This window comes from Melanaphis sacchari, unplaced genomic scaffold (assembly GCF_002803265.2).
Source record: "Melanaphis sacchari strain LSU unplaced genomic scaffold, SCAv2.0 Contig116_pilon_pilon, whole genome shotgun sequence".
NCBI classification, from domain to species: Eukaryota; Metazoa; Arthropoda; class Insecta; order Hemiptera; family Aphididae; genus Melanaphis; species Melanaphis sacchari.
This window is the reverse complement of record NW_020270453.1, coordinates 630997-645481: the sequence shown is the minus strand read 5'-3', so window position 1 is coordinate 645481 and position 14485 is coordinate 630997. Positions and strand designations below refer to the sequence as shown.

Below are 14485 nucleotides of genomic sequence, written 5' to 3'. Positions count from 1 at the left end.
TACTATTAAATGACTATTTATGTTTAAAAATTTAAACATTGTAAATACCAAAATACCTATGATTACTTTTTTTTAAATTAATAGCTTCAATTTTACTTGTAACGTCAGTAAAAATATGTTTATCAACTAGGATAAAACCATTTTAATATCACTGTATAAATCTAGTAATAATTATAAATTCATTTACCGAATAGTATAATATAAAAGTCCTATTTAAAACAAATTAGTTCCTCCTTGGCTGTTTTTACCTTAATTTTTTAATAACAAAATATTCTATTATTTATTATTTGTATTATATATAATGTGTAAAATAATAATAATAATAATAACACTCACTATAAAATAGTTCTATAGGTCTGCTTTTACTCCAACTAGTATAGCTATCAACAAACTATAATCATACATAAGCCTAAAGTGGTGTAAACAATGATTTCAGAATCCAGATTTTGTAATATAAAACAAATTATTAACTATAATTATGAAGACTATCTGAAGCTTAGTATAAATACTTAAAAAAAAAAAAATTTATTATCTCTTTTTTGCTAAATTTTATCTTTTTATTATATTAATATTAACAAACTAATTATATCTGTTAATGCTAGTTTTAAATTAAAATTTCAAACAAATTTTTAATTTTCAGGTAGGTAGTAATATTTTTTTGAATAAATAACCAATTTGAATACTTATACTACAAAAATCCAAAACATATTTAAATTACTTAAATAGTTTTAGATATTCAGTAGTATGAAATTAAAGCATTAATTTTTGGGTACTGTAAGTAGGTAGCTTTATGAATTAATAATAAAATTAAATATAATAAATATAACTAGTATAAATATATTACTACATAATTTAAACATGTAATTAATTTTTAACGTTGTAAATGTAAATAATGTAATATACTCGTAAATTAATTAAATATTAACTAATTTGTTATCCATATATTAATTGGCATCATAGGCAGATATTTAATTTTTAGGGGGGCTTAAATCTTTTTTTGCATTGTTGTAAAATAGATACCTAGGTACCTATTTAATACTTTGAAAAATGTTTAATAATTTTGGGAGGCTTTTAATTTTTTTTTCTGAGGGGGAGGGGAGGGCTACGTGCTCCAAGCACCCTTTAATCTCCGCCTATGATTGGCATACTACTGAAATGCTTATTGAATAATACATATTACCTAATTATTAATGTAATAATGTATTTACCATTTGTACCATTTCATATTATAATAAAATGAAAAAATAATACTTAATTGTAAATTAACATCTTAATACCCACTAACATTATCTTTTATTATAAAAAAATAAAATATACTATTATACTAGTAATATAATATTATTTTAGGCTTTTAGCTATCATTAAAAATAAATCATATTAACCAACGATAATTAAATGTAACTACTAATTTTGTTAAGAACTGTTAGTAATAGTATGAGTATACTTAATTTTAAACTAAGTATATGGGGTATTAATTTAATATAAATAATACAAAATTATTTATGTCCTGTAAACAAAGTTAAATACTTACTCCATAGGTAGATAAGCAATATGATCACAATTTAATATCAATAAATAATAACCTGTAAGTTATTGTGAAAAAAATTTGTAATTATTTATTTAAAAAAAAAATTTTTGATAAATAAAAATAAACATTTTATTTAATTTCCTATCTGAAGTTAGGTTATTCAAAAAAAAAAAATTTACTACTTACCTTATGTTCATTTTTCATTAATTCAATACTGGCTTTAGAACTAATTTGATGAAAATACAAAAAAAAAACTTTGGATTTCAGGATTTTTAATTTAAAAATAACATTGCCTAGTAATTGTATTAACACTAACTATTAATGAGAACAGAAAAGGATTATTATTTTACTATATATCACTGATGTCTGATTGACTCAAAAATAAAAAGAATCAATATTAATTTTAATATATTTTTGTAAGAGGTTATTGTATAAATTAGTTAGATTAGTTAATTCACCTATGTAAAGTATGAATAGTGAATAGTAAATAATATTAAATAAAAATTTAATTTAGTGGCTAGTAATAATATGAATAATATGATGTATTGTTTATTCCAAATTTAATGCCATACAATTTTAATTCATGATGTATTGATATTTAAACAATAAATTATGTATTTTTTAGTGATACAAAATCATTTTATTTGTTTTATTGTCTAATATTTACAATTTTATAAATAAATATAAACAATACATTTTAAAATAACCCTAACAATTAACAAATCCATTAAAAATTACAATAACAATATAATTTTGTAATAACAGAAATTTAAAATGACTAATCAACTTCAAGAATTGAATGGCATGGATAAAAAAATTGTTTTACAGATATTCTCAGGTTAAAAAATTAAATTATTACTATAAATAATAAGATCTATAGATTAGAAAAATTATTAAATTAATCAAACTACCTATGGAAGTAATTAAAAAAACAAAATAAAAATATTTGTAAGAAAGAAATATTTTAACTTTGTTACTAAGGAAATTACTAATTTTAAAATATGATAATGTACAGTTTCTAAGAACTTTTAAAGTAATATTGTAATATGACATAACTATAAAACTAATTATACTATAGTTTCATCTAAGTATATATTATTGTATCACTGTTTATTTAATAAAATATTTTATATATTTGAATAATCTAATCATTATACATTCATTGACATTTAGACAGGACTAAATAATTTACTAAGAGATATCAAAAAATATTTTTTTAATATAATAATTTAAGTTAGGGAAAACATGACTGAAAGAAAATAAATAATATAATTTTGAATAAAAATGTTGTCATCCATAATAATTACTATAAATTATAACATTTGTTATTTTCAATAATGTTAAAATTATTAATATTAATGTCTCATTATTATTTTTATTGCTGTATGTATATAATATACAAATATGTATAAAATTTTACTTTTTAGCCTATGGATTTGGTTTGGTCAGAGGATTCATTGAAATACACGCAACATTCATGAACCAAAAAATTATAACACCTAAAATTCCAGTTCACCAAAATGAACTAAAAACTACCTCAGACATTATTTGGCCTATGGATAATGATAGATTAAAAAAGTAAAAACGAAAATTTTTATTTGGCTTCATAATAGTAATGGGTAATATTGTAAGTTATTTTTTATTATTTGAGATCAAAAATGTCTAATACATCTATAAGAGTTGAGTGCTTTCATATTCCATTAAATAAAACTAGTTCAAATGAAAAGCTTGGTTATCTTTTATTAAAAGTGAAAGGGGCACAAACTATTAATCCAATATCCAATGACCGCGTATGTAATACTTATTTTAGATTTTCCTACATAAATATATTAAACATGGTATTTAATAATTTATTGTTTATTAAATACCAACACCTATTTTTAAATTTAATTTAAAATTTCAAAATTTTAGATAGAAATTAAACCATACAGATTAATAGGATCAAAAAAAGGTAGTTATGAACTTAATTTATCATTACGAATTGAAGATTTTAATGATATAGCTACTAAAAAATCATCTGAAAAAATTCAGGATTCAAAATCGAAGAATAAGAGTGATTTTAAAAAAGGTAAGCTATTGAATAGGCAATTTATTTATCTTCATATAATATTTATTGTTCAAGGATTATTGTAATTTAATAATATAATAGAATCATTTTACATTAAAAAATAAAAATTCAACAATACTAATGGCTACTGTTACTGACTACTGTAACTAATGGATAATAAATTCTTATGTAGCTTTAATATTTAAACATTTTAAACATTAATATAAATTTAAAAACTATTAACATATACAGTTTTAGCTATATTTTACAAATACAATAATCATTTTTTTTTTAGTATTGTTAGTATAAGTATTATCATTTATCTTGTTATAAAATATTTATTTTTTTTTCAATAGAGGAAAATAAACACATTGAAGAAAACATTGAAATAGTTTCATCAAAATCTGATAAAAATAAAATATTAGAACATAAAGAAAGTTTACCAGAAAATAATAAACCCCAGTAAGTTAAAATTATAAAGATTTTATGTTAATATTTTTAGTGAATAAATTATGTAAAATTATTATTATATAACAGGCACAAGGCCCATGCGATTACATTTATATTATTGATTAAATATAAATTATATTTTACTTTAGAAATGTATTCACTTTTAATGTTCAACAAAAATTAATTGAAGAATTAGAAGTTTGGAAAGACAAACAGATGATGTTATTTAACAAAAAAGTTATTATTTTATTGATAGTGTTGATTTATTTTTATTAAAATTTATTTTATTATGTTTACACAGATGAAAATTAAAGAAGAACAACTGTTAAAAGATTTTAATAATAAATGTTCAAATGATAAAAAATACACTGAAGAGAAATTAAACTGTACTATGTCAAAATGTAAAGAATTAGCCATAGATTTAGAAAAAATGTCTGATATGTTAAAAGAAAAAGATGCTATAGTTACAGCTAGAGAACTTGAAGTATAATAATACATTTTGTATTTTTTATTGATTTTTTTCTTGTTAAAATAAAACATATTGAGGTTTTATAGTTAACTTCTCAAAAATATAGTATGGACAATAAATACATTAACTTAGTAAAAAATGTGCAGTCTTCCAATGCACAAACAATTAATGAGATGAGTAATAAAATTTTTGAGTTAGAAACTCAATTGTATAAATCAGAAAAACTTAATATATTTTTAAAAAAAGAGAATGAACTACTAAAATATGATATCAATACCAACTGTGGCTTAAAAGTAAAAGAATTAATGAACAAAATTGTAAGTAATTCAAATTGTATATGTTGCAGAAATAAGTATATAATATTAAATAAACATTTTGTTTAGTTCAGTTTAGAAAGTAATATTGAAAAAGCCAATAAGTCTTGTATGTTCTTCAAAGAGCGATGGATAGCATCAATAAGAAAATTTAATCAATTGTACATCAAATTTCATGAAACTAAACCCAATAAAAATTTATCTAATATCTAATACACAAAAGTAAATAATTATAATATTTTATAAATAAAAAAAAAAATATAGTTAAGATTAAAGACTTAATAAACCTATATATATTTTTTTAATTATATGAAAAATAAATATTTATATACATAGTTTTATTTTTTTTAAATATTTTTTAGTAATCAAAACATAGTGGCTAATCAATTAGAAAAACAGAAACAAGATGAATTAAATTTAAAAACACTTTTAAATGATTTAGGTAAATTACAGCGAGTATAATCTGCAACATTAATTATTTTGAACTTTTGAAAAATTAATCTCTTATATAGTAAGAACATTAACAAAAAATTGAATACTAATTATATTGATTATAAAAAAACATATGTAAAGTATATCAAGTTTTTTTTTAAATTATTTTTTATTTTTATCAATATTCTGGATTTAAATAAAATTTGTTATGTTTTTATATTCCAGATTTATAAACTATGTGTAATATTACTTTTTTTTAAATTTAATTTAAACTAAATTCTTTTTAATTAGGCTAAGTTATAGACTTAGTTATCACATTTGAGTCTTCAGTTTAATTATAGTAAATATAGGTACCTTTTCATTGAATATCTTTTTTAATTTATATTCCATTCAAATCTAGTTTGAACTTTTAATCTTCATGTAAATTAAAAAAAAATATTTAAAAATATTTATGATAATCCCTAACACAAAAATCAAAATAAACAAAAGTACATACCTTTTTTCTTTATTATTCAACAACATAAATCTGCTCACAATTTTTCAACTTATTTGATGCATTTTGTATCATATTTTTATATGTTCATTATTTTTTATACAAAAAATATACGAGTAAATCTACTAATCTCTAACTAAATCATCAAGGGGAACTAATATCAGTATATAGGTACCTTTTAAGAAATTTTTAAGTCAAGACATATGAACTTACTATTTAATAATTTAGTTTGTATTAATAGTATCATTAGTATTATTATTATACTTAGTACTTAATAGTAAATACTTTATTTTTGACAAATGTATCTAAATGACTTTGATTCATGTAATAATGTAACATGATAATATTATTATAGTTTTTAATTTTGACAATGTATAATAAAAATTAATTTTTTACTACAATGTAGGTACCTACAAATTTAATTGTGTGCTCATCATATTTTTATCAACACATTTATTATGTCAAATATGTGTCATACAAAAACAATATTTAATATTTGATATATTATAGGTATAAATAATATTTTGCTAAGCTAATGCATTTTTATTTAGATAGGTATGTATATAATATAATATATACATACATCATATACAATAACATGTATTATTGTTAAAAGGACGCTACACACGATTTGTAGCCTCTGTCGTACAAAATGGAACATAGAAAATTTATGTTTAGCAGTTTGACGTTTAGTTTCGTTAACTTTAACATTAGACTATTAGAGTGAATCAATGTCTTATGAAAATGAATGGAATTAATGAAATATTTAAATAGAATATAATTGAATGTCTGAATGAATTATCGTTTGAATAATGAATGTTTGTGTATATAAGTTAAACAATTTAACCTGTGCACTTGTATGAAACATATAAACATTAATTTTAGTTAATATATTATTATAATAATTACTAAAGGAAGGATATAAATTTAAAATAAATTCAATTTAGCGGTCAGTGATAATATTCATTGAAAGTTAAACACTGATAATATAATATCTCTTCCATGCTATATTGATATAATATAAACATTATAAACCGTTCATTTTGTTGTGATTAAAAATTAAATTTTTCAATTGTTTTCATTTGTCAATTGCTGACTATAGGCTATCTAGTGAGTTCCACAATTTTTAATTTTTGTTATTTAATTATTTTATCGTTAGTTTTGCATTTTTCGACTTTGAGTTTAGTCTTGAGCTCTTGTTGCGATGGATAATGAAACGGATGATGATGAAATAATTAAAGAAGTAAGTGTAGTCTAAGTCAACCTTATTAAAATATATGGTGTGATAATTAATGGAATTTAAAACTGTATTTAGATACCTGTATTTTTGAGCGATGATACAATGCAATTATTATTGTTACACTATCCTACGAGATTGTCCATAAACGATAAATTACTGTCGTCTACTGTTACCCAGGTATGTCCATTAATATCAGTATTTGTTTGTTATCGCCACTAGACCATTTGGTTTTTTTTTTATTAAAACAAATATTTTAAATAAAAGTTAGTAATAATACTTTATTGCTTACAAATAATATTTCATATTTATGAATAAATTATCATAAAAATATAAGATACTGTTGCCTAAACATTCTTTGTAATTTTTTGATAACCATTGTCACACATTTTATTTTTTCTAATTGAATGCTAATATTAATTTATTGCAGTGGATTACTCATTATAATTCATTTTTACTTTATTTTAAAATAACATTTATTAGATATGTATGTACTTGATATTACATATACAATAGCTACAAGCTGATATCTGTTTATCACTTTTATTTCACTATGATTGCTAGTGACTTTGATTTGGATGGTTAAAATTAAAAATATCTTTCAATTTCTTATACATATGCACCTAATTGAGTTTTTTGGTTATAGGGTTAAAACCAATTTTTTTTTTAATTAGCACCTATAGAAACGGAGACTTGGTAGGATCACTTACTCGCTAAATCAACAAAAAATTGACTCGATAAAAATAAATGGCAGATAATGAAAAAGATTTTAGATTATTGTGGTAATATGATAAAATATAATTCAACATGTATTTAAACTTAAATATACATAAGATATTAATATAAAGTGAAATATCCATAACTTGTTTTGAAGTTTTGGATTATACATATCAATAGAAGTTTCTCACATCTCACATTAAGAAGGGTTATTCTATTTTTGAAATCAGTATTGTTATTAATTTAGTAGACAGTAATTAGTATTTTATAATTTTATCCAATAAATATCTATAATAATCCTTAAAAATGTCTAGAGTATCTCCTTTTGGACATGACAATTTAAATCATACTACTTAATTACTTAGAAGTAAGGCATACATTTTATACAACACGGTGGCAAAGGCTTAACAAACTAAAGTATCTATGAATATATTTTGTATTTATTTATGTGTTATTTTTTATAGTGTAAATACAAATCTGAATGTGAAGAGTTAGAAATATCTTATGCACTTGACACTGATAAAAATTATGATAAAAGCCACGGGCAAGAGTTGGCTGCCGAAATGGATAAAACATCTAAAGATAAAAGCAGCTATCCCAGGTTTATACATGATTGCTTAATATAGGGATTCTTCAACCTGTGGCCCACTAAGGTTTAACAAACCGGCTCATTAAGCTAATTAATGCTTTGAAAATAATTTAATTCATTGTTTTTAATTTATTAATTTTTTGCTAATTAATTAAAAATTTGTTTATTTGTAATGCTAAAGCATATTTCAGATTTGGCCCACTGTAAAAAAGGGTTGGAGACCTCTAGTTTAATATAAAAACATGTTTATATATTTTATGAGAAAAATTCTGATTTATTTTGAAATTGTAGGTCTAATAAGAAGCAATTATTGAATAATTTACATATTATACATTTAATGTGCTTGTTCTTAACCTGATATATTATTTTAATTCAATGCTCTATTCAGAATAAGAACAGACTGGTTTACGCATTAGGAACTGAGTATCTGATATTGACTGACCTTTTGCTGGTTGATTTGATAATGATCGTTTTTGATTGTGTGTTGTCACCGATTCTGCTATTGTGTACAGTCCTACATAGTTACAACAGATGATTGTCATAGGTGAGGGTTATAGATGTGTAAACTATGATGTATTTTTATTCATCACCTGATCTGTTCTTATTCTGAAAAGAATTTTCAAATAAAAATAAAAATTTATATGTATTATTATTTATTAATATAGTGGTATGGTTGATCACTTAAGTTTTGAATCCCACAATACGTCATCAAATACAACTGATATGATAATGTATACATCTGGTAAAAGTTTTCATTTGTGTCCACTGAAGAAAACATTGAACATGCTTCCTAAATTGTCTCATATTGATAAGATTGATTTAAAAGATGATAATAAAAAGTCTTCCTTAAATCAAAATGGTAAAATAACAACATAAATCTTAATCTATAACAGTGATTCCCAACGTAAATGTGACTACCTCCTTAAAGGATTTTTCAATTTTAAGGAGTGTATTTCACTTATGAGGGTGTGAAGGGAGAAATTCTACTGTGACTTTGATTTTTATTGTTCATTATTTATTGCTATGAAATGTATAGATAACTGCGTACAATCAATAAAAATTAAGATAATGTACAATAAGTAATATATACTAATTAGAATCATGTAGGTATACATTAAATGTATACACACTATAAGAATTTTGCATATAAAAATTAAAATTGCTTGTAATGTTTTGTTTTTTTACTTAAATTAAATTCTTGATTATAAAATTAAACTTTAATTTTTTTAAATTTATTGAGGAGGAGGCAGTGTGAGATTTTTGAAAACTTAAAAGGGGTAATGAGTAAAAAAAAGGTCGGGAAACACTGATATATAATATTATTATTTATTTTTTTATGCATTCATTTGTATTAAAAGTTATTTTTATTTTAGAGTCTGAAGATGATGAAGAAGAAAGTGAACAAATAATGGCCAAATTCAAAGATAGGCCAGGTAAAAAAAGTGAAAAGAAAAAAATGCAAGAGATGGTCAAACAAAGAGCAATGGAACCTTGGATTGATTTAAGTTTTGTACCAAATGGACATTACTTCTCCAGGGTAATAACAAATAACATTGACCATTTTTATGTAATACTAGCAATATTTATCTGTTTATCATTATTTTAAAATTATTTTAAAATTATTTTGTAATAGTGGTATTAATTATAACAGTAATTGTGCAATTACTCAACCTTGCAATTGTATTGAAATTATTATAGTGTGAAATCTTAACAGGCAACAAAAAAATTCTTACTACAGGAAAATATGTTTAACTGATTATGGTTCTATTATATTATATATCAGCGATTCTTAACCTTTTTTTGTAGATCACGAACCTTTTACCAATTTTATTTAGAATACCTATGCCTTTTTTTACAATATGTCACGTATTGATGGATGTAATGTGTTAAGGCTGCTACGGATCCTCGACATGAGTATCACAGATCCCCAGGGGGTCGCGGACTATAGGTTAAGAACTGCTGTTGTATTAGTAAACTACTAAAAACTTATTTTATCAATATACTTTACTTTACAATCAACTTCAGTTTAACAAAATATTTTTGAGAATCACAATTGAATTAGAACCATATATATGCAATGGTTGTTGTTGAGTTGCTGATGTTTAATGTTATCAAAATTATAATGTTCTATTTTAATAGAAAGTTGTTTTGTTATAAAAAATTATAATATTTTAAAATTTTGGAAATCAATAAATAGTAGTTTTAAAAATGATATGATATAATTTTTCTATACTTACAAAATTTGTGTAAACAGTCTATAACTTGTAATATTTAAATAATAGTGTTTAATCTAAGTTTCACTTATTATTTTTAGGGAGAATTGGATAAATTTTTGTTGCCACAGTCAAATATAATTGATGAAAAAGATCCTGATCTGTCAATAACTAAAATTGAAAAAGAAGTAATTGATGAAAATATTAATGCAATTAGAGCACGTCAATTATCCTACAATGAAATAAAATCATTTTCTCTTGAAAAAAAAATAAAAATACTTTTATTTAATGGTAAACAATTTTTATTTCTCAGGTTCTAATATTTTTTAACAATTTTATAAAGATATATATTATATTGTATAATTGTATGACATGTTTATATTATGATTATATTCTGTGTAGCGATAAAATACACTACAGTTATCGAAAAGTCGGTTTTTCTATACATATCCATGCAACACCATGTCATGATGTAACCATTCTTAGTGGTAGGGTGTTGTGTGAAGATTTGCATAATCAACATGTTCTTTTATTGGATTTTGAGTTGCCATATGTTCTGATTTGATTGGAACAGTCTCAGTTAGTTTCATGGGCATGTCTTGATGTTCTATTTCTTAATTTTGTGCTAGCTATAAGATACTACGAGAAAATAATAATAATATAATATTAATTAGATGCTCTCTTAGTTTATATTACAATAAAATAATATCCATTCCGTAGAATGAACACTAATGTAATATTTTATATTTTGACAACAAAATTAAATCTAACACAATGCTTTAAAAAAAAATTTATTGTAATAAAATTGTGAGTTACAGTAGCCAGTGATTTATTAATTAAAATATGAATTTGATAAAGTTAAATTTAATGTAATGTAAAAAAAAATATTTATTTAGTAATTTAGCAATTAAGCAATCGCTTATTTATTATAAACCTAACAAATCATAACATAAAAACCAAGTATTTTATAGTAATTCATCTACAATTCAGAATAATGCAACACCTATGTGATTACCTAGATAAAATAAAATAAAAATATAATTTGTTCTTGTTTTAAATTTAATAAAGTATCTTATTTTATCTAGGTTGTTTTTGGTCTACTTAAATTTTGAAAGTAATGAATATAAATAAGCAAATTTAACTTACATATATTTGATTAAATACTTATTCTTACAAGATATAAAATATGCTAAAACTAACATTTGTAATATTTTTAGCAAAAATTATATCTACAAAAATGTTGATGAATCTACTTCATAAATGTGGTGTGCCAACTGATGAAAGTGTTACAACAATTTTGAATCATTTAAAAGAGATTGCAGTTTTAGTTCGCGGTAATTGGACTATAAAGAGTGAAGAACTCTATCCAGATAATTCTATATCTTCCCATTTTGGTTTGAGCTTTGAAATTATGCGCCTCTTACGAGACTATATTGTAAGTAATAGTGTTCATCAGTTTGTGTTTTATTGCTAATGATTCATATATATTGTTTTCAATATGCAAAAATTTAACTTAACATTCTAATTAGTGAATAACAGTGGTAAATCTCTTGTCCATAGACATTAAATTTCTATATGTTTGAATTATACATGTATAATGCATATATTATTATGAATGCTATTTATATAATATTATACTTATAATAATTCATTAAAAAGAAATTTAGTTTATTTCCTCCAAAAATTAAAATATTGATAATATATTATTTTAATGTAGAAAATGATAGATATTCTTTTATTCTTCATATAAAAATAACTATTTTTTGTTGTATGTCATATTGTGTCTTCATAAATTTTATAAAACATGATAAGATAAACAATTTTTTCATTTTATGAACAAAAGTATGTTATTACAACTGTACATATATAAGATATTCTTAAATTTATTACACAAGGTACATATAATATACTGTGTATTGGTTTTCCTGAAAACCTTTACTAAATAAACACTTATAAAATTGTATTCATTCATTCATTCATTATTATTCTTTCAGATTCACTTATTGGATTCTAACCAGATTGTTAATCGTAAAAATATTGGGAAAATGTTTAATGCACCACCAGAAGAAGTTAAGGATGTATTGACCTCTGTCGCAGTACTGGATGAAAACAAAACGTGGAAATTACTTGTTACAGATAATGATGGATTTTTAGAAACGTATGTCCAAAAAATTTTTCTTAGAATAGTTAATTTAAATAGTGTGATGAAATAAACATAAATTTAAAAAATCTCAATTTGAAAGATATTTTTTAATTAAAATTATTATTCAAATAATCTGTTACATTAAAAGTTATAACGGTAACAAATATTGTTGATGATCAATATTTCTTTTGTAGTAAAAAAAAGTATGTTTATTTTATCAATGATTACAGTCATTAGAAGGCATTGTTGTAACAATGCATTTAATTTAGTCCTCAACTGATTCATTTAAAAATTAAACTTTATTGTTTTAGTTGACAATGACTAATAACTACTGTTTTCTTAAAATATCCTAATTAATTATTCATATGTATTTTTTTGTTTTATTAGTGTTGACAATTATAATGAAATATGTAAAGAACAGAGTAGTTGGTGGACAACAAGAGTAAAGCAAATCAATAACTGGCTTGAACAAAAGCCAAAAAAAAATTCAATGTAAAGTTTGATTTTATTATATATATTTTCAATTTTCTTTTTTAAATTATTGTTTTACTTATTCTCACATGTTAAACATGATAATGATTTTTTTTTTATTATTAATCATTGAAATGACTTTATCAATCTTTTTCAATTCTCTTTTGAGGATTAAAAGAGTGTATGTAGCGCATTACTTCTATCTTCTTTAAGAAGATAATTTTTAATGTATGTGGACATCATGGTGGAGTGGCTATGGTGGTGGTAGGTTTAGAAATCATAACAACAGGGTACTTTTTGCACTGTTCTGAGGTGAAAATCGATGAATGTGTGTCATAGCCAACTATATGACCTTTGCATCATATTTGCTCCCATGTCAAACATGAAACACTGTTTTTATTTACTAAATACTACTCTATTTAATTTTTTTTTACCTATTATTTCAAAGCATTAAACTTGTATGTGTGTACCTAATTAACTTTAATCATACAATTTTAAAATGATTCTGTAACGTCCCCTCTTCACCTGGCGTTTGCGACGCTCTCGCGTCTTCTTGCCTATAAAGTTATGTTTTGATTAACGAGGTCTCGGGGACTCGACCTCGGTGTGTAATATTAATATACTAGATCAGGGTTACCTTATTTAAGTAAAGCACAATTGTATAAAATGTAACGTATATTTAACAGATAATTTAAGATTTATATAATAGAATGAAGGTTACCGATCCGGGTAGATTGACAAGCCGTTAGTGTGGATGGTGGATGGCTGCACGGATCGTTGAGGAGTCTTCTGGTCGTCTGTCTGCTCCTGGTGTCGCACACACACTCTCCTACACTACACGTATTCGTCCTTGTTATATACCTTAAACTGCTGCCTAAAAGCCTTAGGTCAGCAGTCGGCCCCGCTTGCCATTCCTCACACTCAGCGTTTTAACAACGTGTGCCCTACTTAAGGAATAATGTACGATGTCGATAGACGACAATCGTTACAATTCAATGAACATAACTTATTTAAGTCTCAAGATTAAAAATTAAGCTAACTTTTATTTTTCCATCACTATTTTATATTTTAATTTATCAAATATTAATTTTTTGATAAATATTTTTTACATAGTCGTGGATGATGATATTGAAACAGTATGATCTAAAATCAATGTGAATCAGACATCTATATGATGATCCTCTAAATAGATGGGATGAATAGTCGTAAGAAAAAACTGAAGATGCATTAACAATTTGTGTTCCGTTTCATATGAAAAAAATAATAATATTGATAACATATTATTTACAATTTTAAGATATTTAACTTTATTCAGTGTTCAACATTTGTAAATGACACCTAATGACTGGAGTTTAGGACTTATTTAATTAAAAATAATTAAA

General features: G+C 23.1%; 1 protein-coding gene and 1 pseudogene across 1 annotated transcript; both read left to right on the top strand.

The window, feature by feature from the left end:
* The first annotated feature begins 2302 nt into the window (after positions 1-2302).
* On the top strand, positions 2303-5270 carry LOC112603969 (annotated as a pseudogene).
* A 1520-nt stretch (positions 5271-6790) lies between these two features.
* Positions 6791-14337, top strand: LOC112603947 (DNA-directed RNA polymerase III subunit RPC5). The gene is made up of 10 exons (XM_025352776.1): positions 6791-6976; positions 7049-7150; positions 8152-8288; positions 8942-9135; positions 9650-9813; positions 10591-10780; positions 11707-11924; positions 12484-12647; positions 13020-13124; positions 14217-14337. The coding sequence occupies exons 1-10, from the start codon at positions 6938-6940 to the stop codon at positions 14224-14226; spliced, it is 1323 nt and encodes a 440-aa protein (XP_025208561.1). The 5' UTR covers positions 6791-6937; the 3' UTR covers positions 14227-14337.
* The last annotated feature ends 148 nt before the right edge of the window (positions 14338-14485 follow it).

Bases quoted from the DNA above. Each gene is read 5' to 3' on its own strand.
- LOC112603947 (XM_025352776.1), top strand. From the start codon at position 6,938: ATGGATAATGAAACGGATGATGATGAAATAATTAAAGAA. The intron at 6,977-7,048 runs GTAAGTGTAGTC...AACTGTATTTAG, and splicing joins ATGATGAAATAATTAAAGAA to ATACCTGTATTTTTGAGCGA. The intron at 8,289-8,941 runs GTTTATACATGA...TTATTAATATAG, and splicing joins GATAAAAGCAGCTATCCCAG to TGGTATGGTTGATCACTTAA.